This window comes from Mesoplodon densirostris, chromosome 4 (assembly GCF_025265405.1).
Source record: "Mesoplodon densirostris isolate mMesDen1 chromosome 4, mMesDen1 primary haplotype, whole genome shotgun sequence".
Classification (NCBI taxonomy): Eukaryota; Metazoa; Chordata; class Mammalia; order Artiodactyla; family Ziphiidae; genus Mesoplodon; species Mesoplodon densirostris.
The window spans coordinates 76,989,633-77,010,666 of record NC_082664.1 but is presented as its reverse complement, the minus strand read 5'-3'; the positions used below and the strand labels follow the sequence as shown (position 1 = coordinate 77,010,666).

The 21,034-nt window shown below is 42.0% G+C and overlaps 1 protein-coding gene and 1 gene segment (V, D, J or C); both read left to right on the top strand.

Annotated features, from left to right (window-relative positions):
* LOC132488387 (T-cell receptor alpha chain constant-like) overlaps nucleotides 1-21,034 on the top strand; it is a 302,514-nt gene that overhangs the window by 147,228 nt on the left and 134,252 nt on the right.
* LOC132488386 (T cell receptor alpha chain MC.7.G5-like) overlaps nucleotides 1,183-21,034 on the top strand; it is a 66,849-nt gene continuing 46,997 nt past the window's right edge. The window contains exons 1-2 of the mRNA XM_060096492.1: nucleotides 1,183-1,228; nucleotides 1,371-1,677. Of these exons, the coding sequence (XP_059952475.1) occupies nucleotides 1,183-1,228; nucleotides 1,371-1,677 (353 nt within the window). The remainder of the gene's footprint in view (nucleotides 1,229-1,370; nucleotides 1,678-21,034) is intronic.

Here is a 21,034-nt window from a genome sequence, read left to right as displayed (position 1 = left end):
TATAGAGAACAGGCACCATTGTATTCTACAGGTACAGATAGTGAACTTTGTAATACCAGAGAAGTGACCACCTTGAGTACTTGCTAATGGTCCTCTAGAAATGGTGGGTGAGATAGGCAGTTGGGTAAATGAGATGATTAGGGTAAGGAGAGCAACTACCATGAAGTCAAGCTAACTTGAGCTTGCTTCTATCTGAATCCTCAGGCCAGTCTGGTCCCAGTCACACTGGGGAAAACAAGAAAGCTCAGGTGGGTGTCTGCTCCACTAGCCTTGGAATTTAGGTCCTGCACCCATCCTCAGATACTGAACGCCTCTTTGCTTACCAGGTGACCCTCTTCCCCGCTTCAGCTGCACCTTCTAGTTTCCATTATTAATTTACCTGTTTAATTTCAATATTTCATAGATTATTGGCCTTGAAACCCAAACGTGTGGGTCCCAGGAATTCAAATACGCCTCTCTTTTGAAGTACATCTAAATTTAGGCTGTCATAAACTGGGAGGTAGTTGTGGTTTCTAAGTTTTTTAGAACACTTTACTTTGTGTAATTCAACATAAGTGACCTAAGAAACTTACAGAAAAGAAGGTAGATGAGCTCAATAAAGATTAGGAAACTGCATTAAATTTGGAGCGTGTTGCATTGGATTGCTCTTTTATACTTGGGTGAATCACTCTTATCCAACTTTGCCTGGAGGGAGTTTGGAGTAAACACAACAATCATTACAACACCCACAGTCCTTGTGCACACACTATCGACCTCCTCTTTTGATGGTTCTTTTGATTATGGCTGTAAAAGTCAATAATTCTTCTGGGTATTAACCCTTAACATCACCACAGTGCCTACAACATGTACCTCTAACATGAAAATGAAGCAACTATATCAAACTTAACTTCTAGGGTGGGAAGCAAAAATCTTGTGATCAATCAAATAAGCTGTGTTAACCTCCTCTCAATTGGCCTTATTTATCTGGACCACGTTACTGATCTTGAAGGGCACGGTCATCTCATTAACAGTCAGCAGGCTCTGCGTGCTTCCTGTGATTGACAAAACCTCTCTGGGTAACAGAACAGCTGCCAACAGGGGCTGGTTTCCTCAGGCACAAACACGTCACAGAGAAGGTGTTGACTGTGAGGAGGGACCAGGCAGAGGACGGGCTGGGAGGCAGAGCTGTCCCTGAGTGGAGCCATGCAGAGGGTCTGCTACCTCATCCACCTCACCCTCCTCTGGGAAGGTAAGGCAGATACTGGAACCTCGAAAGAGCAAGACTCAGTGAGGCATCAAGGCTGCCAGGGCCCGGCCCTTGAGCACAGCACCCCTTACTCAATGATCTCAGCCCCGGTCCTCACTGAGCCCCTCTCGTGTCTTGTCTCTAGGAGTCATGTCAGCTGTCACGTTGGTGCCTCAAGACCAAGCAAGGAGTGTGTCTGTGGGGGAATCTGTCACCCTCAGGTGCTCCATGAAAGGAGACTCCAACAGTGACTACTATATCTTCTGGTACAGGAAAACACCGGGTAACACAATCACTTTCATATACCAAGAAGGGGACGTATATGGCCCTGGTTTCGAGGACAACTTCCAAGGTGAAATTGATTCTTTAAACAACCAGGCTGTGCTGAATATCCTGGAGGCATCAGAGAGAGATGAAGGATCTTACTACTGTGCCTCGACCACCACCCTGCTGTGGGTTCACTTCTGAGCAGCTCAAAAAACGTGGAGATCTACGTGGAACAGCAGTTCCAACAAGATCATGACTTTTTCCTGAATAAATAGTTTAAGAAATGGAAGCCAGAGAAGGCTGACATTCATGCCTTTCCTTCAGGTTCACTGGCTCACAGCCTGCCCACGCACTCCAGTGGTGCTCAGATAGGCAACCCCCAGTGGGGTGTGGCCCGGTGTAGGGCAGGAAAGAGGAGAGACAGAGTCAGAAATTGTAGCATTTACGGTACACTCTTAACAGTTTTCTTGGAGCTTCATAAAAGATTTGGCCACACAGCCTAGAGTGCTTAGGATATGACATAAAGAGGCACTTTCCAAAGTATGACTATGGTGATGTCCAGTTTCTCCCCAGCCATATACACCAGGAATCTAGCTGTTCTCAAGGAGAGGGGCTGGGAAGGTGGGAAGACTCCTCCCTTCCTTCGGCATCAATGGTACACACTGCCTGTCATCTTCCCAACGTAGAGGGCAAGACTTGATCTCTAGCTTGCTGTACTGTTTTGGACTTTTGCCCTCCTTTACATCTCTACCTCTTTACTTCTTCTTCTGTATGTTCTAGAAACAAAACATTGAACAATTTTTTCCCACTGGCATTTCTTTTTTTTTTTAATAAGTATGATTTTTTAAAATTATTTATTTATTTATTTATTTATGGCTGTGTTGGGTCTTCATTTCTGTGTGTGGGCTTTCTCTAGTTGTGGCAAGCGGGAGCCACTCTTCATTGCAGTGCACGGGCCTCTCACTATCGCGGCCTCTCTTGTTGTGGAGCACAGGCTCCAGACGTGCAGGCTCAGTAATTGTGGCTCACGGGCCCAGTTGCTCCGCGGCATGTGGGATCTTCCCAGACCAGGGCTCGAACCCATGTCCCCTGCATTGGCAGGCAGATTCTCAACCACTGCGCCACCAGGGAAGCCCCCACTGGCATTTCTTTATCTTTCTTTGGACAGCTCAGTTTAAAATCCACTTTTATCTTGAGCAATGTACTATTCCAGATTTAGATGCTTGACAGACAATTCTGAGGCTGAACCTGTCCTTCCTTCTGACCTCGTCTAGAAAAGCTACCATTCACCTTACTGAATACCTTACTGGAATTTTGGTGGTGACGGGTATGTTCAGTAATTTGATTATTGTGATGGTTTCATGGGTGTGAGGGTATATCTGAATTCATCAGGTTGTGTGCTGTAAATATGTGCAGCTTATTAATAAAGATCAATAATCTTATCAACAATCTAATCAAAGATCCTGCTGTCCGTAGAAGTACAAAAAGGCTGACAAGTGTTTGCCAGACACACACAGTTACACAGTTGTTTCCAGTCAGGGATCCTCACTGTTCCACCAAGGCACCTCCCAATCTGCCCACCTCTTGTGATTTTGCCTGACCTTTCATATATATGTATATATATATATATATATGATAAAGATGACATTTGGAAGCTTTATGTAGATGTTGTCAAAGTTTTGGAACCATAGTTTTAAAAGACCTGCAAAATGGAATCCTAGGAAGAGACCCAGTGGCTCCTTCTGACAGAGACCGGAAGAATGTCTTTGATGAGAAGGAGGAGGGAAAACATCTGGACAAATTCATAAAACTGTATGTTAGCTGTAATAATGATTAATATCTGTTGAGTGTTTACTATAGGCCAAGCACTATTCTGAGCACTTTACATGTGTTATATGATTTAATCCACACAATAATCCTATGATGCATTTTCTATTATTATCCCCATTTTACAAATGAGGACAGTAAGGCACAGAAGAACTAAAACACTTGCCCAAGATACCACTGGTCATAAGGGAGGGCGACAGATTTCAGACTCTGGAGCTGAAGGACACAGTATGTGATTCAGGAGGTTGGGGGAGGATGGTCCATAGAGGAGACTGTCCCCAGGATGTGTCAGAAATAAGGGACAACAGGGCTGTGCCCTTGCCACCAGACCTGTTCAAACCAATGCTCCGTGACCATCTGTCAAGAAACTGGGACAATGCAGCACAGGTCCCAGAGGATTTCTCAATGTTTTCTAACTCTGAGATTTTGTGATCCTGACACAAGCTTCACTCCATCTTCTAAAATTATCTGTACCTCTTCATCTTTGAAACCAGGATAAGAAGAGTTACATCTTCAGAGATAATAAGAGTTCCATCTTCACAGTGTTGCTAAAGGCAAATGATAGAGAGGAAGTAAATTGCATTGCACATGGTAGCTATGCCATAAATGTTACTTAACATAAGTAAAGTAAAGGGCCAACAATAAAGTGGAATAATTGAGAAGAAAGTGAACTGAATTACAGAGTGCCAAGATGCAACCACTCTGCAGGTGTGGACTCACTTAATCCTATGCCAGCCCCGTGAGGTCTTTATTGTCAGCTCAGTGTCACAGATGGGGAAACTGAGCCTCAGAGAGACTGGGTAGATTACCTAAGGTTCCAGAAGCAGAGCTAGGATCTGGGTCAGAGGCAGATGGCCCTGGTACTGGGCTAGGGGCTGTGGGATATACTAAAGAAATACATCACCTATAACAATGCCTGAATTAGAGAACAGCTGGGAACAACTGTGTGAAGTCCAGTCACCCGTGTGATGCAGAGGTTGCCCTTGACTCCTTGGCCAGTCCCGGGGAGAGGGAATGGGGGTAGGGGTACCTAACCCCTTCCACCTCCACTTCTCCCTCCCTTGCTTTAAAACACCAGTTGCAATTGCAGCTTCCAGGCTGTTCTCCGGAGATTCCTCACTCCTGTGACTGAAGGAGGACCGTGGCTACACAGCCCCCTCCCACTTCCACTCCTGAGCCCACCCCTAGGTCTGCAGCTTGTCTCCCAGGCCACAACATGGGAACTGGGCCGACATCTTCCTCCCTTCTGATGCTTGTCAAAGGCAGTAGCATGTTGAATTCTCTTAGAGTCTCTCGGGTGCTAATGCATTCACTGCCTTCTCGCCGTCTCAGAGGCCTGTCTGGAATGGCAGCTGCAGGGGTCTGAGGCTAGTGTGATGAGAGCTGGAGAAATTCTGTGGGTCCCTGGAGGGTCCGTAGAATTGCCAACTTTACCATCCATATATATCTGCACAGTGAGACAGAGTGTCCAAGTTTGTCTCTTCCATTTTCACTGACTTATCTTATTTCGAGGCAGCAAAAGGGCTCAAGATCTATCATCCACAGTTCTCTGCATTCAAAAATGAGGAAACGGACACCAGAAAGCACTGCAGTGAATTAAGGTGTGGAAGCCACCAAGCAAAGAAGAGAACTGAGTTCAAACAAAACTTTCCCCACTCTAGGTAGAGTCTTAGCCCCCTGCAGTGCCTCAGACAGAAAGTGCTGGCTAATAAATTCTCCATAGCAACAAGGTGAAGAAACTCTGGAATTGAGGCTTCTTTCCTACTTCTCAATTCAACATCTTGCCTCCAAATATAAATTGAAATCATGCGGTTATACAACTCTAATATTTTTTGGTCAGAGCGCTTTATTCTTCCTCCAGCAAATAACATCTCTCCTCTCTGCTTAATTTTTCTCCATAGCATTTATTACCTTTTGATGCGCTGTATAGTTTACCTGCTTATTTATTTGTTGTTTAGCTCTCCACTGACTGGAACACAAGCTCCATGATGGCAGAGATTTTGTCTGTTTTCTTCACTGCCTTAACTCCAACACTTAGAAATCTGGCACAAAATGGGCACTCAACAAACGTGTTGAATGAATGAGTGGGTGAAATGTGTAATGAATGAGTACTACATACCCTGCACTGTGCTGAATGCTGGGGATATAATAGTGCACAAGACTGGTGACAACTTTGCCCTCAGAAATGCTTTATCCAAGCCTCATCTATCCACTAAAAAGATTTTCTGAAGAGTAGATAATAGAGCACTCTAGAACACCAAATAACTTACTCTTGGAGAGCAGACATAAGTGCTCCTACATTCCTTGGACATCCCCCCAAGACAGGGATAAAATGGGGTGGAGCGGGGGAGGGGTGGGGATGGCAGGCTTTCTCGTTTCACCACATTTTCTCTCCTTTTAATCCTAAGACCCCAGGCCCCGAGGCTTGGACTCTCAGGGAGAAGGTTGAACATGTCCACTTTATTTCACAAAGGAAATTTGCAAAATCTCTCTCCAAACAGACTGCTGGAGCAAGCCATCTCTGGTAACCAAAAGGCACCATGACACATTTTCGTAAACAAAGAGCAACTCCTAACTCCCTCTCACCCTACCACCACCGCCATCAAATGATTTTGGAATTCTTCAGGAATGCAGAATCCCTAAGGGTCTTGTGTTTTTAGCAATTCACACATACACAAACACAGACACCTTAAATGGTAACAGTGTATGGCGGCGTGGATCAAACACTCGAGGAGCTCTCTGAAGGCACAGCCTAGATGCTCAAGGCTCCCAGGCGCCACCCAGCATACACATGCAGTCAGAAAAGGACCTGCTGCCGGGACAAAGGAAGTCAAGCCACCATGCAATTGCTCCTATTCATTTTAACGAGGCAGGCTCTCGAACTCTGTGTTTAAATAAGAAATCTAACAGCCCTAAGTTTTCTATTGCCTGCATACATGCGGGAGAACAGAGAAAATTTAACAATCCTCTTCTGGCATAAGGACAAAGCCGCAAGAGTATTTATAACTTTCAGAAAAAGAAGTGTCATTATAAATACATTACTAGGGCAACAAATTATTGAGAAAGAAAACCGGTCCAAAGCGTAGACTTTGGGAGATTAAAGCTACTTTCATAGAATATAACAACCATTTATTGTTGTTATAATAATAAACAACCATTATAATAATAAACGACCATTTATTATTTAATAAATGTTGTTATAATAATAAGCAACCATTTATTATTTAATAAATAAATCCATTTATTTATTCAATAATAATTTATTAAGTAGCTACTATGTGCCAGGTACTTTTCTCGACATACTGGGAATACAGAAGCTCAGGAGTTTAGTGAAAATAAATACAAAATAAAACAAGTAAAATATGTTAGATGGTGATGATTGTCATGGAGAAGATTTGCAGGGAGGGAGAGAGAGTATGCAATCAGGGGGCTGAGAGAGACAATTCTTTTAAATCAGATGGTCAATAAAGGCTGTAAGGAGAAGGTTACATTTCAGCAAAGGCCTGGGATGAGCAGTAAGGTATATTTGGAGTCTGGATGTTTGCTGGAATTTTCTGTTTAGAAATAATATTTTCATGTCCAGTTTTATGACACATAAAAGTACCAGCTTTTCTGTAGCTTGGAGGAATAGGCAACAGTATTTTCTTCTTCTCTTGCTGTGAGCTCTTTCACCAACCATTCAGACTTCCATTTTTCAAAACCAAGTGATGGAATTCCATGAATTAGCACAAGTGGAGAGGAAGCCATACTGAAAAGGTCAAAACTTAGAACATGAAAAGGAAGATGGCGGAATTGAATGATTGACAAATGGAATATGGGGCAGGTCACATTGAGCCCTTTGCCTTTTCCCCCTCCTTAGGTGACCACAGTCTATGGATTGATGAGTGTGTCTTCCCAACCATAAAAGGAGAGCATACAAATTGGATGAAGCATTTCTCTTGCTGGTCCCCAAGATGACACTACTCCAGCAGCCCCAGGAGAGAATCTGCCACCTCATCTACACTTGCAGGTCCCCATGCCTCCCAAAAACTGTCCCAATAGACAGGGAAGCTGACATAAAACATGTTTACCTCAGTGATGTTCTTGGTTTTTCCTCGTCTCCAGGAAGCCAGCCACAGATAACCTGAGGAATTTGGAGTAACTGTGGAGAAAGCTGGAGGGTTTTCACAATTCCTCGCAAAACTTTAGGGATTCCACCTCCAGGACTTCTGGGTGTGCTGGGACCACAAGGCCCAGGGTAGGCCTTGGAGTTGCTTTCCATCCTCACTTGTCACCTAAGAGAAGTGAGAAATATTTCTCAGAGACAGTAGAAGGAAAGTCAGCATCCACAGAGACAATACCAAAATAAGCAAACAAACAAACAAAAAGCCCACATAGCTTGGGTCTGAGTTGTCAGCAGCTCTGTCACATCCAAGGCCTCCTCGCCCATAAAGACTTCAACTGTGTCTGCAGAGCACGTTATGGCCATGGGTGACTGACGGAAGATTAACTACCTCAATTGCCTTAAGGAAGAAGAAGAGTTTCACGCACCAAGTTTATAAATAAAAGAGCCACAAAGGAGCCAATATTACTGGCACTACATGTTGAAACCAGAGAGTTGACCCAGTAGCAATAACACTCCTCTGTAATAAGAATTAAAATCTCTGAGTTCACAACTAGTCCCTTTCTCAGCATCCAAACCATCATTACGTTTTCCACATGAAGGATCTCCTTCTCAGCCCTACAGCCCTACTGCTATGCCCCCCAACACAGAGTGTTAGAATGGTGAGAAACTTCAATCACTTCCTGGTTCATCCTCTTCCACTGAAGATGCAGAAACTGAGGAATGGAGAAATTGACTTTCTCTCCAGCCCACAGCCAGCGGGTGGCAAAGCCAAAGCCAATCCCTGGTCATAAATACCTCCCACCACACCCTGACACCCGGTTGCCACGGGAAAGCACCCTATTAGCCCTGTATTTTCAGTCTGCATCCCTGCTATGCTATTCTCCCCTCTGGTCAGCTGGAGAATCTCCTCCTAGCCAAGCTGAGCTGCAGGAGTAAAAAGTCTCATGGTTGTTGCAGGAGTACAGAGCCTCAAAGTACTCCAGAGGGTCCACTACACTTCCACCCTTGCTTTCTACCCCTTTCTAAAGAAACTCCTTGAAATCTCAAATCCTGCCCTGGGTCCTTTCGCATTCCTTTGGGAGCCTAGCTCCACACCGAGTGCATAGCAGCTGTTCAGTATAAAGAAGAAAGGCTGCTCTCCCACTCTCTCTTCTCCACCTAAGTAAACTCCACTCATTAGGGACCCTGCTCCTCACTCCCTGCCTTTGTCCCCGTGGCAGTACCTCTGACCCTTTCTACTGAGGAATAGACAGATCAATGGCCAGAGCCTGCCTTCCACTCAGAGACAAAATCTCCTCCCCAAGGGTGTGGAGAAAAGGGAACCCTCTTGCACTGTTGGTGGGAATGTAAACTGATACAGCCACTGTGGAGAACAGTATGGAGGTTCCTTAAAAAACTACAAATAGAACTACCATACGACCTAGCAATCCCACTACTGGGCATATACCCTGAGAAAACCATAATTCAAAAAGAGACATGCACCCCAATGTTCATTGCAGCTCTATTTACAATAGCCAGGACATGGAAGCAACCTAAGTGTCCATTGACAGATGAATGGATAAAGAAGATGTGGCACATATATACAATGGAATATTACTCAGCCATAAAAAGAAACAAAATTGAGTTATTTGTAGTGAGGTGGATGGACCTAGAGTCTGTCATACAGAGTGAAGTAAGTCAGAAAGAGAAAAACAAATACAGTATGCTAACACATATCTATGGAATCTAAAAAAAATGGTTCTGAAGAACCTAGGGGCAGGACAGGAATAAAGACGCAGACGTAGAGAATGGACTTGAGGACACGGGGTGGGAGAAGGGTAAGCTGAGACGAAGTGAGAGAGTAGCATTGACATACATACACTACCAAATGTAAAACAGATAGCTAGTGGAAAGCAGCTGCATAGCACAGGGAGGTCAGCTCGATGCTTTGTGACCACCTAGAGGGGTGGGATAGGGAGGGTGGGAGGTAGACGCAAGAGGGAGGGGATATGGGGATATATGTATACATATAGCTGATTCACTTTGTTATACAGCGGAAACTAACACAACATTGTAAAGCAATTATACTCCAATAAAGATGTTAAAAAAAATCTCCTCCCCTTTCTTTTTCAGAATAAATGCAAGTCCACAATATGACAATGCTGTTAAGAAAAAGAAAGCTAATGAGTTGCTATAAGATTATAAGAATGGCCATGTTATTATACTCAGCACTGGTCAGCTCTTCCCACAGGGTCACTGGCCTGGCACATTCCTGAATTAGCCTGAGTAAGTCTTAGTGAAATTAAACAGTGTTGAATTGCAGCCTGTGAAGAGTTATTATACAATGGAAAAGAAACCCGCTAGACTGGAACATGTGTTCAAAACCTACTCTTGTCGTGTGAGAACCTGAGCCCATCACCTCCCTTCCCCAGGCTCATTTACAAGGGCAGGAAGCCGGAACTGATACAGCCTGAGGTCCCTTTCCTTCTCACCTTCTATGATGCTATGATTAGTCATCCTCATTTCCTATGAGCCGAGAAAAAGAGAAAATATTCTGAAATTTCAGCAAAAAGAAGTTCAAAATGAAAAATCTCCTTGAAATGAAAATCATCAACAGCTGTAAAGAGGTACTAGCAAAAATAATCATTGATGACCTACAGTCATGGGGTACTTTTGTATGTGTAAGTCGCTGCTCAAAGTAGTTTACATGTTTTAATTTGTTTAATCTTCAAACAACCCATTGCTACTATTGTCCTTATTTTGTAGAAAAAACACAGAAACGAGGGGAGGGTAAGGCATTGCCCAAGGTCATACTACGGCTGAGTGGCTGAGCTTGGACACAAGCCCAGGCAGCCTGCCTCCAAAGATATTGTGCAATCCAAGAGGCTCCATTTTCTGGAGCTTATTAAAACCTGTCTTTTAAATCATGTCTGTGGGCAAAAGAGTGGGTCCGATACCTTCCCAAAGTCCTTTCTGACTGTAGCAGGCTCTATTCTATAAATGGAAGCTATGCAAGGAGTGAAGAACTATCGCCTGTTGGGTCCCCCATGATACTACCCTTACTTTTCTTTTTTATGGGAGTATAATTGCTTTACAACGTTGTGTTCGTTTCTGCTGTACAATGACCGTGCGTAAAACAGTAGCGAGCGGAAACATGCTATAAAGCACAGGAAGCTCAGCTCGGTGCTCTGTGACGACCCAGATGGGTGGGATGGGGATGTGGGGAAGGAGGTCCAAGAGGGAGGGGATATGGGTTATACATACAGCTGATTCACTTCATTGTACTGCAGAAACTAACCTTACATTTTGCATCCGAGAAGACTGATAGCTTCCATGGTGTGTTTGTGGGCACTTTTCCACCCTCAGTCTCCACCATGTGGTATCTGCCTGGGCTGATCTTCCTTGTGCTATTCTTCTATGGCAATGCAGGAGTCATCCTTTTTGAGATAGTATCATGTCTGTCTCTTACAGTTCTTATCAGTGCTTCCTCTTTTCCAGAGGTCCAGTCACTGAATCAGCTGGGGCTTTGCTGGGGACCATGAGAAGCACTGGGGACTCCCTAACAATCACCTGCAATGCCTCTGGGTTTAACTTCTGACTCTTCTCGGTGAACTGCTACCATCAAGCTCCAGAAAGACCACATGAATTTGTTTCTAAAATTAGTCCTTCGGGGAATGTTAAGGATTACACATTTTCCATGGAGGGAAGATTTGCTACCACTAGGAATAACATCAATAATCATTTGTATTTACAAACCAACAGACTGAAACCAGAGGCTGAGTATTATTGTTCTTTCACCTCCATGAACCATAGAGAAACTGAAGGGGGTTGAAATCTCCCTGGTAGGCAGAAGGAAAGGAGGAGAATCTGCGTGTTAAGATCAGTGACCTTTCTCCAGCTGGATCTCCCCCTCCCAGATCTATACCTCCATCTTGATCATACTTGGGACTACCTATTATTCTCATCTGAAACAGTGTCTTCACTTTGCTCCTTTGAATTTTCCCTTCCAATTTACTTCATCCAGGGGAGGTTGGGCCAAAGGGTGAGGAGAGATGTGATGGGGACACTAAGGAATCAGTCCTGAGTGACACTTCCAGAAGTCCTGTTGGCCAGAGGGATTGTTCTGAGTGATGACTGGGTGGTCAGAAAATTAAACTCATACCTGCCTCTCAGGTGAAGCTGACCGCCCATCATGGTCGCTTTTATTAGCCTTTGACTTCTAGGACATTGGAGGAAAGAGACAGAAAGAGCAAAACATGTAATCATGCCAAAGTGAAAGAGAGATGAGAATGGGATTTTCTCTGAGTTCCAGATAACTCCCTTCTATAATCCTTCCCAAGTTTTCAGATCCATGAAAACATCCTTATTGTGTTAACAAAAGCTTTCATGGCAGAATTTAAGTAGGTGTATTTTCCTCTCTTAAATAGGTGGCAATATAGTGCAGATAACAAAAGTGATATACAAAAATAAATTTACTTATCATTCACAAAAATATTAAAATGTGTTGAACTTAAAAACAGTAATCTGAAAATGGTCTCCAAGGTTGGCAAGTTCTTCTTACCTATCTTGATATGAAAAAGTTTTAAAATTTGGTCTAAAAAATTGTCTATAAACTGCATATATGTTTTTATATATGAGTTCTTTTAATAGTGAAAAGAGCATGGGTTGTGGAATCACACAAAAGTGAGGAAGAATCACAACTCCTCATTTACTGTAGGACCTTGAACAAGGTTGCTTAACTTCTCTAAACCTCTATTTCCTCATAGATAAAATACAGATAATAATACTTATTTCACAGAGTTATTACAAAGATTAAATGAAATAATTGCTAGAAATCATCTGGCACTCCTGGGTGACTAGCACACCAAAGGTGGTCAGTAATGCTAATACTCTAACTCTTCACCTCTTAATGGTCTGAAGGAGGATGGTTTTTACCCAGAAAAGAGAATAAAGGATCTAAAATGGGAGGAGGGTTTCCCTGGTGGTGCAGTGGTTAAGAATCCGCCTGCCAATGCAGGGGACACAGGTTCGAGCCCTGGTCTGGGAAGATCCCACATGCCGCGGAGCAACTAAGCACGTGCACCACAACTACTGAGCCTGTGCTCTAGAGCCCGCGAGCCACAACTACTGAAGCCCGCGTGCCACTACTACTGAGCCCGCATGCCTAGGGCCTGTGCTCTGCAACAAGAGAAGCCACCGCAGTGAGAAGCCCGCTCTCTGCAACTAGAGAAATCCCGCTTGCAGCAAACAAGACACAACACAGCCAAAAACAAAATAAATAAATTTATTTAAAAATAAATAAATAAAATGAGAGGAAACATTGACAATGACCACTAACATTTTTTCAAACCAAGAAGTCCAAATGTGCTGCCAGCATATTTTTCATAAAAATATCTCATCAGGAATGTTCTTCCCACATGACCTCTCTAATTCTTTCCATGCATTGACACTAGTGAAAGTCTCAAAGACAAATTCAGTATTGGGAGGATCTAGGTCCCCAATAACATACTGTGTCTTCATTGTCCTTTGTCTGTACCAGCTGAAGGTGGCCCAGGTCAGTCTCAGCTCTAGCAGAAGTAACAAGGAGAATGAATTTTGCATGCCAAACTCTTTTCCAATCGACATGGTTCGGATGTCTAGGACAATAGCTACAAGGAACTCTCAATTTTCAGAAAGCTCAGCCTTTGAGCTTTGAGGATATTCCCCTGCAGGGCCTTACCAGTTGTAGGCTATTTAATTAATGTACCTTATTAGGAATACAGAGATTTTTTTTCATCCTTAAAAAGGAAAGTATTAAGTTTTGTTACTAACCTGTGAGGGGTTACATTTGTCCATCCTCATGCTGCCCATGCTTTCTACCTAGGGTTAGCTCACTATGGCATTTGGCCAAGAAAACCATGTCCCCCTAAATGAATCCCAAAGATAAATATTCTCACTGCGGTACTTTCGCTTCTTCCGTTAAAAAACAAAACAAAACAAAACTATACAGACCTTATCCAGGGGAAATAGGAAGAAAAGCCAGGGAATCAGAGCTGCTCTCTTGCCAGAAATGCATGTTCAGATGGGAGAAGATGGTGAAGGGTGTTTGCACCAAATCCCATGTGGGGAAAAAAGCTGTCTGAGATCCGAGGAAACTTCTGTCTGCTAAAAGGAGCCAGCAGCCTGTTGACAAAAAATTGGGGACAGGGGGAGTCAGAACTCCTCTTTTTGTGTGACTTTAGATAAGTCACTTAAACTCTTTGAGCCTCAGATTCTCATCTGTACAATAAAGAGTTTATATTAGATGATCGCTATGCTTCCTTCAACACTAACACTAACACCAGCAAGAAAGAGAAGGAAGCAGCTGTGGGACAAAGGGGATCAGATTTCACAGATTCCCGGAGATTGTGATACACAGATTCTTGCCTGGCTGATTCCTTTATGTGACTCAATAAGGATAAAATCAGAAAAAGAACTAAACAAAATACACTCATGATTAATCAAAGGGGATTGAAAGTCATTGCTAACCTCACACCTGCCTTGCTTTGCCTTCAGTTCACCTCCCTTGGGATATTCCTCCTCCTCTTTAATGCCTCATCGGGATTTTTCAAAAACTGTGATCACTCAAGGTTGAAGCTTTTCATCTCCCATGTATAAAAGGATATGCAAAGAGAGTTCAGTCTCCTGTTGAGTCTCTGCCAGGGTCTTAGCCTGGCAGTTCTGGGAAAAGAGCCAAAGACCCCATATTTCTTGGTTGTTAACATTCTCCCATCTGTGCTCAAGTTAGCAGGCTGGGCTTCAGGCTGTGGCTTGTCTGTAGTCTTACAGATAAGGAACTCTAGGTTTTCTAAAGGAACTCCTAAGAATGTTTCTGCAAGAAAGTAACTTGGCCCTCATGTAACCAGACAGAGGATTATCTGGTTATATTTGGGAACAGTAAGAAAAAGACCAGGAAGTCTATATTCTATATTATATCCTCAGAATTCAATCTTATAAACCACTTCAGGTACTGATATTAATTAGATCTTAGGTAATGTTCATAAATATCAATGTCATCTGTGTTCCCAATACAGGGTGTCCTACATCGTACATACGCAGGTGGAAAGGGTAATGTCCTCAGGTATGATAACAGCCCTGAACAGCATTCAAAAAGGAAAGACCTGCAAAACACAAGACATCTCAATGTTTCTGAGCCAGAGGCTCTGCTAAACAACAGAATCGGGGATCAGACCAATTGTCCACTGTGTCTCCCTGATTGAACTCACACAAAATAGCAGCTGCCATTTTTACTCCTTGCAAGGCATTCAGACCCAAGTTCCCTGAAATGTTGTTACCAATATTCTGATGGAAAAGTACATGTTCCAAACTGTTAAATCTGACCATTCACTAAGCACGGAATTTCCTCTTTTTCTGTAAATGTTCTAGCTTATTTTTATTTTCTAGTGTTTCCTTTCTGAAGCTAATTCCCAAAGGGCTCTCCTATGCTTTCTCATTCCCATTACAAGGTCAACATACAAGTTGAATATTTTAATTTCTTCAGACACCTCTATGGAGAGAGTTCCACTTCCATTTCTCTGTTATCCCAGGCACCTACCAGGAGCAAGGAGCTCAAGCTTGGACAACCTTGGGATATACAGCAACAATAAACATGCTCTCCATGTCATTGTTCCATGGCCAATTACTCAGTGTCTTCAGTGGCATTTGTTTCTCAATATTTTTCTCTAATCTTGATCCTTGGGCCTCCACTTTATAAATTCATACTTTCTTCTTTGAAATCCTCCCAGCCTCCCTCACCCTGAGCTTTACCCCTTCCAACAATGACATTTCTCAGATCATTTGCATCTCAACAGGGAAATGATGCAAAACAGGTCCCTTCCTATTCCGGTTTTTTCCTTCCCAGTCCTACCCCTACCCATTCAGGTCTGGAAAGTTAACACCACCTTGCGCCATTCATGAACATTTTCTCAGAGATCTGTTTCCAGAGAAGCATTTTGCATGTTCTGAAGGGAGAAGATGGGGACCAAGCCTGAAGTCCACTGATATTGTGACTCTTGAAGGTGCTTGACTCAGAAAGACTGAAAGTTCCTACCTAAATCCAGGTCCAGCTACTTCATCGCTGTAATTTGCCATTGGAAAAAGGATGGGCTATCTACATATCACTCCTTTAAAGGCACAGAACTGAATCTTAAATTCTACCTGATGTTTGGATGGTGAAGCTCCAGGACAAAGGCTGAGATGCAACAGTTCTGTGAACTCTAAAGGGAGCTGTCCAGATCATATGCCTTCAATGGAAGAAAGAAGTGCTGTCACCTTAGAAACTCCAGCTCTGGTCTACTTGTGTTCTCTGATACCACACCTCATTCTATCATGTATTTATGGCAGATCTGGTCTACTCAGAAATAACCTGGACCAAGTCAACATAGTCTTTGTTAGTCTTCAGACTCAAAGTGAAGTAAGGGAATCTGACTCCAGAGTAAAACCTTCCCCTCTCTCCAGTACAGGCTCCAAGGGCTACATATAGAGCAGGTCTCTAACCACCCCCATTTTTACATTTGGTGTATTTCTCCCACTTCCTGTACATTGTTTCTTCATACAAAGAATTCAGTGATAAAAATTGAGACTCCATCCTACATACACTGATTAACTCAACTATCAGTGCAGATTGAGTGTACGGAGGGAGGACAATTTTGTACCAAGATTTATTTATCTCTGTTTTCAGGAAAAAAACAATAGACACTTTCTCCCTACAATGGCTTTCTCACTGATAGATTATTTGCCACAAGGGGTTCAAATCGTTCTGCCATTGCTTTTTGGCTTCCACACCCCAAGCCATCTGGTCTCCTCTATATCTGAAGGAGGATCTCCTTGTTCAGCATTGTTGATGCCATCACACTGATCCCAGAAGTCAGACCTGACTACACAGATTAGCTAATAATCCAGGGAAAGCCCATGTTCTAAGAGAGAGGTGGAAAGTGGTGGGATGGATGGAACCTGGGTGCTGGGAAACTGCTCAAGTCCACTGCTGACTCAGTCTTCTCACCACCTGTTTAATGCATCCAAGAGATGCATCTTCCTTATGAGGTACCAGAGACTCAGAATATCCACATCCTGTGGTTCCTGTACCCCCTGACACCCCACATTTGAGTTCCTTTCCTATTCAGAGAACAAAAGCTGCTGGCTTTGGGCCAGTTCATAACAGATGTAAGGCACAACTGCCAACTACCCAGGAAGCATCCACCAGGGCAGGGCATGAGAATCTGCTTCTTAGAAATTCCCATTCTTGTGGTCCCATCAATCATCTAACACCTGCCCAAAGAGAGACTGAGAGACTTTCTCCTGATCATCTTCAGGGATTTAATGCTTCCTGACGGGAATTGATAAGGCTGAGTTGCAACTAAGTTTAAGAGACTGAGAGTTAAGGGAATTATTGGAAAGCAGGTATTACTCTACATGTACTTTAGGCACACCTGCAAATCTATCCAAAACTTTGATACAATGTCTTCCTAAATCAGTGACTTTGCCCACCTCACTCTCTGAATCCACGTGGTGATCACACACTGGACAGGCTTTCAAAGCCATGAGCAGCAGGACCTTTCCTTTCTCCACATGCAGGACAATGGAGTTGGGGATTCTGCTCATCAGAATGTTATTGCTAGTTTGTGAAAGGCCTTGCAAAGATGTCCTTGTACTCCAACTGTCTGTAAGAGATTGTACTTTGACTTTCTCTAAGGCCGTAGATCTCTTTTGCTACCTTTGTGACCTAAGAGAATGGTCCCTTCTGTGTACTGCCTACTTAGTAAAGCAAAGAAAAGTAGGAAGCACACGGACAAAGTAAAAGGAAAGACACAAAGACATTAGTATGAGGGAGAATACTGTTGTGGACTCAGAATGTTTATCACTTGAATTGATATTAACCTGAACTTCCTAGAAAATAACAATAAAAACGTCAATATTAGGATATGTATTTTCTTAGTGTCTCTGAAACAAAATATGTGCATTCAAGGAGTACAGAATCCTTGAACCCTGCAGCTTTCACTAAAAGAAGTGCTTAACTGTGGCTGGAATAATCCAGTGTCTTGGCAGTAGCTAAGGGAGGCTGCAGCCGCCAACCCTTTGCAAACTGTAAAGTAGGTCATACATAGCTCCTTGTTCTCATCTTTCTGGGCCATTTTCTTGGACCCTCCTTCCCATCACATCCCTCATATGTTTCTATTCTATTCCCATCAAAACCTGGTATCAAGAAATGACCCGAAACTAGTTCATACTAATTTAGTGAACAATGGAAATAGATGGAGGCTTTAGGTTTTCTGAGGTTAGGGTGGGAGGGAGGGAACACCGTATTTTCGTAGAGAAAATAGCCAAAAGCTAAAGACTAAAGAAACCATGGCAGAATTTTCAAAGCTTGAGGACACTGCCCACAATGAAAGATGGAAGTTTGTTCTCTCTTTGTTTGGAGGCTCAGTGTGGATCAAACAAAGAGAGTCTGGAGTTTCCCAGAGCAGGCAATTCTTTCCCCATGTCCAGGAAGACAGAGAACATTAACCTGTCTGCAACAGAGGACAGAACAGGGGCCAAAAAGAAAAAAAATAAAAATGATAGATAGATGGATATAGAGATTTCCAGATATAGATATAGATGTATATATAGATATAGATATGGAAAAAGATTTCATCTCAATAGCAGGAATTGCTTTTTTACAGTTGACAGCCATTCAGCAGTGAAACAAATATGCTTGTGAGAGTGTAAGTTCAGGTGGGTGAATACACTAGAAAGGTTGTCCTCATTGTTTGGGAGCTAGAACCCAATGACCTGAGTTCTTTTCCTCCAGGAAATTCATTATAGAATCTATGTTGAAAGACAATCAGGACTGCTACCAAAAAGCAGCTACAGTTGCTACTTTGGTATATCCTTTCCCAGTTTCTTTTTCAATGTATAAATTATTACACACTCTGTATATGTAATTATACGCCCATATACACATTTGTATCTTTTTGAACATTATAAAATCAATTCTCTATGTTATCAGATACTTCTTCTTAATAGTATTTTTAATAAGCTACATTAATATTGTATCCAGGAATAGCTATGGTATAATCAGTCCTCTTATGGAGAATTTAGGCACCTCCTACATTTCTCCTATTATAAGAATTGCTGTGATGAACATATCTGTATATAACTTTTCATTATTTAAAATTATCATCTGTGTATATGAGTAAAACTTCATATATATATGAAGTTTATATATATGTAAGTCTCACTTTCCCTCAATTAAAGGATTCAAAATAAAGTTTCTTAGCCAACTTGATAATATAAACCCGAGGAGGGATAAATTGTCAAATTCTTCTTTAAATTTTTAATGTATTATTTTGTTACACATGCATATTTAAAATCACATTTCATATAAAATAGTATATTAATTTTGAAATACTTGTTTTTGTCTATTCTCATAGTTCACAGAATTTTTTTTCAAATTCCTCACAAGCATCTCAAATCAATGTATTTGTCATCAAAGAGCTGCTTTTTTAAATATTCAAACATTTTTTGAGAGCAATCAAACTCACTTGTATCTAAATTGCTTGAATTATAGCACATTAGGAATCCATATATGAAGCTATCACTAAAATATTTGGAACCACAATATCTATTCACAAAACATTAGGACTGTTCATTGCCACTTCTCCTGTAAGTGAATATTCATGATTTATACACACACACACAAAATTTACTTTAAGAGATTTGTTTGGACTTCCCTGGTGACGCAGTGGTTAAGAATCTGCCTGCCAATGCAGGGGACATGGGTTCGATCGAGCCCTGGTCCGGGAAGATCCCACATGCTGCACAGCAACTAAGCCCGTGCACCACAACTACTGAGCCTATACTATAGAGCCCCACAAGCCACAACTACTGAGCCTGAGTGCCACAACTACTGAAGCCCGTGCACCTAGAGCCCATGCTCCGCAACAAGAGAAGCCACAGCAATGAGAAGCCTGCACACCGCAACGAAGAGTAGCCTCCACTCGCCACAACTAGAGAAAGCCCACACGCAGCAATGAAGACCCAACGCAGCCAAAAATAAATAAATAAATTTATTTTTTAAATAAATGAATAAATTTATTTAATTAATAAATAAATAATGTTTAAGATAAATAAATAAATTTATCTTAATAAACAAATTTTAAAAAATAAATACATAAATAAATTTATTTTTTAATAAATAAATAGAAGATTTGTTTAAACAATATTGAACACTTGTAATTTCAAAGGCTTACTCCCAAGAATACTTACTAAGTGGTTGTTAAACTTGTTAGTCATCTTTTCCACTAATCTCATCAGCTGACTTCCAGAAGTATCCATGAAATAGCATTCATTAAGATTATTAGAGGTGAATGTGTCTTCACTAAACTGCTTAACTGTGCAAAATCAAAGAATTGCATAAAAGTATTATAACATTGCTTTCTGTATTTCTGTAAGGAATCAAATATAAGGGGACTCTCTCTTCTCTAAGGATTATAAACCTCACTTTATATTCAAACATATGTAGTATTTTCTCACTGTAAATTCCCCAAGGTTGAAATATTTGCTCAAACTAATATGAATATTTTCACATGCTGGATATTAACTAATTAGCTTGCAATAAAAATAAAACAATATATATTGCTACCAACATCTTACCAGTATTAGAAATATCACATTTTCTAACAAAAGCATTGCTTAAACATCTTTCCAAAAACTAGCTTATTATATCTTTATTTACATTTTTTTGTTGCTAGAGGATTGAAACATTTTCCTAAGTGAATGTGTCTAACCAATGAGTGAGTTTTTTCATTTATCCTTTGACCATTTATCTTTTAAGATCTTACTGCTTTACTTATTGATTTGTGTGACTGTAATAATTTTGTGCCTCTGAGTTTTATTGCATTTAACCACAATAACAGCATTGGTGAAACGAGATATCTGAGACATTCTAGACGGCAGAGGGCGGTCGGTGATGGACAAGTGCCAAGGAAGGAAAGAAGGAACAGGAGGGTTATTGTACTGCTGTGTTTCACTGTGACTACGTACCACAGAGGTTGAAGTGTATTAAGCCTTTGTTCAAAAACCCCAGCCGTGACCTACTGTGTATGTCTCAGCATTGGGAGGAGTCTTCTGAGTCTCATGGGGAAATAATGTATGAGTTTACTGCCCACTTGCCGCTGACTCCTTTCTTTAGAGATTTATTCCATATTATCTGCTGCAATAGTTTCAGATGTAAACGACTATCACCAAATAATCAGTAATAAGGAATCCTACCACATTTTAACAACTTTTATTAAATATACTCAGGGGGGCTTCCCTGGTGGCGCAGTGGTTGAGAGTCCGCCTGCCGATGCAGGGGATGCGGGTTCGTGCCCCGGTCCGGGAAGATCCCACATGCCGCAGAGCAGCTGGGCCTGTGAGCCATGGCCGCTGAGCCTGCGCGTCCAGAGCCTGTGCTCCGCAACAGGAGAGGCCACAACAGTGAGAGGCCCGTGTACCGCAAAAAAAATAATAAATTAAATAAATAAATAAATACTCAGGGCAAAGTAAAAAATATCATGAACGAAGTAGAGGGAACTAACAATGGGGAGCCAGTGTACTGGGTCACACACTCGTATATCATGAGGCAAGAAGTT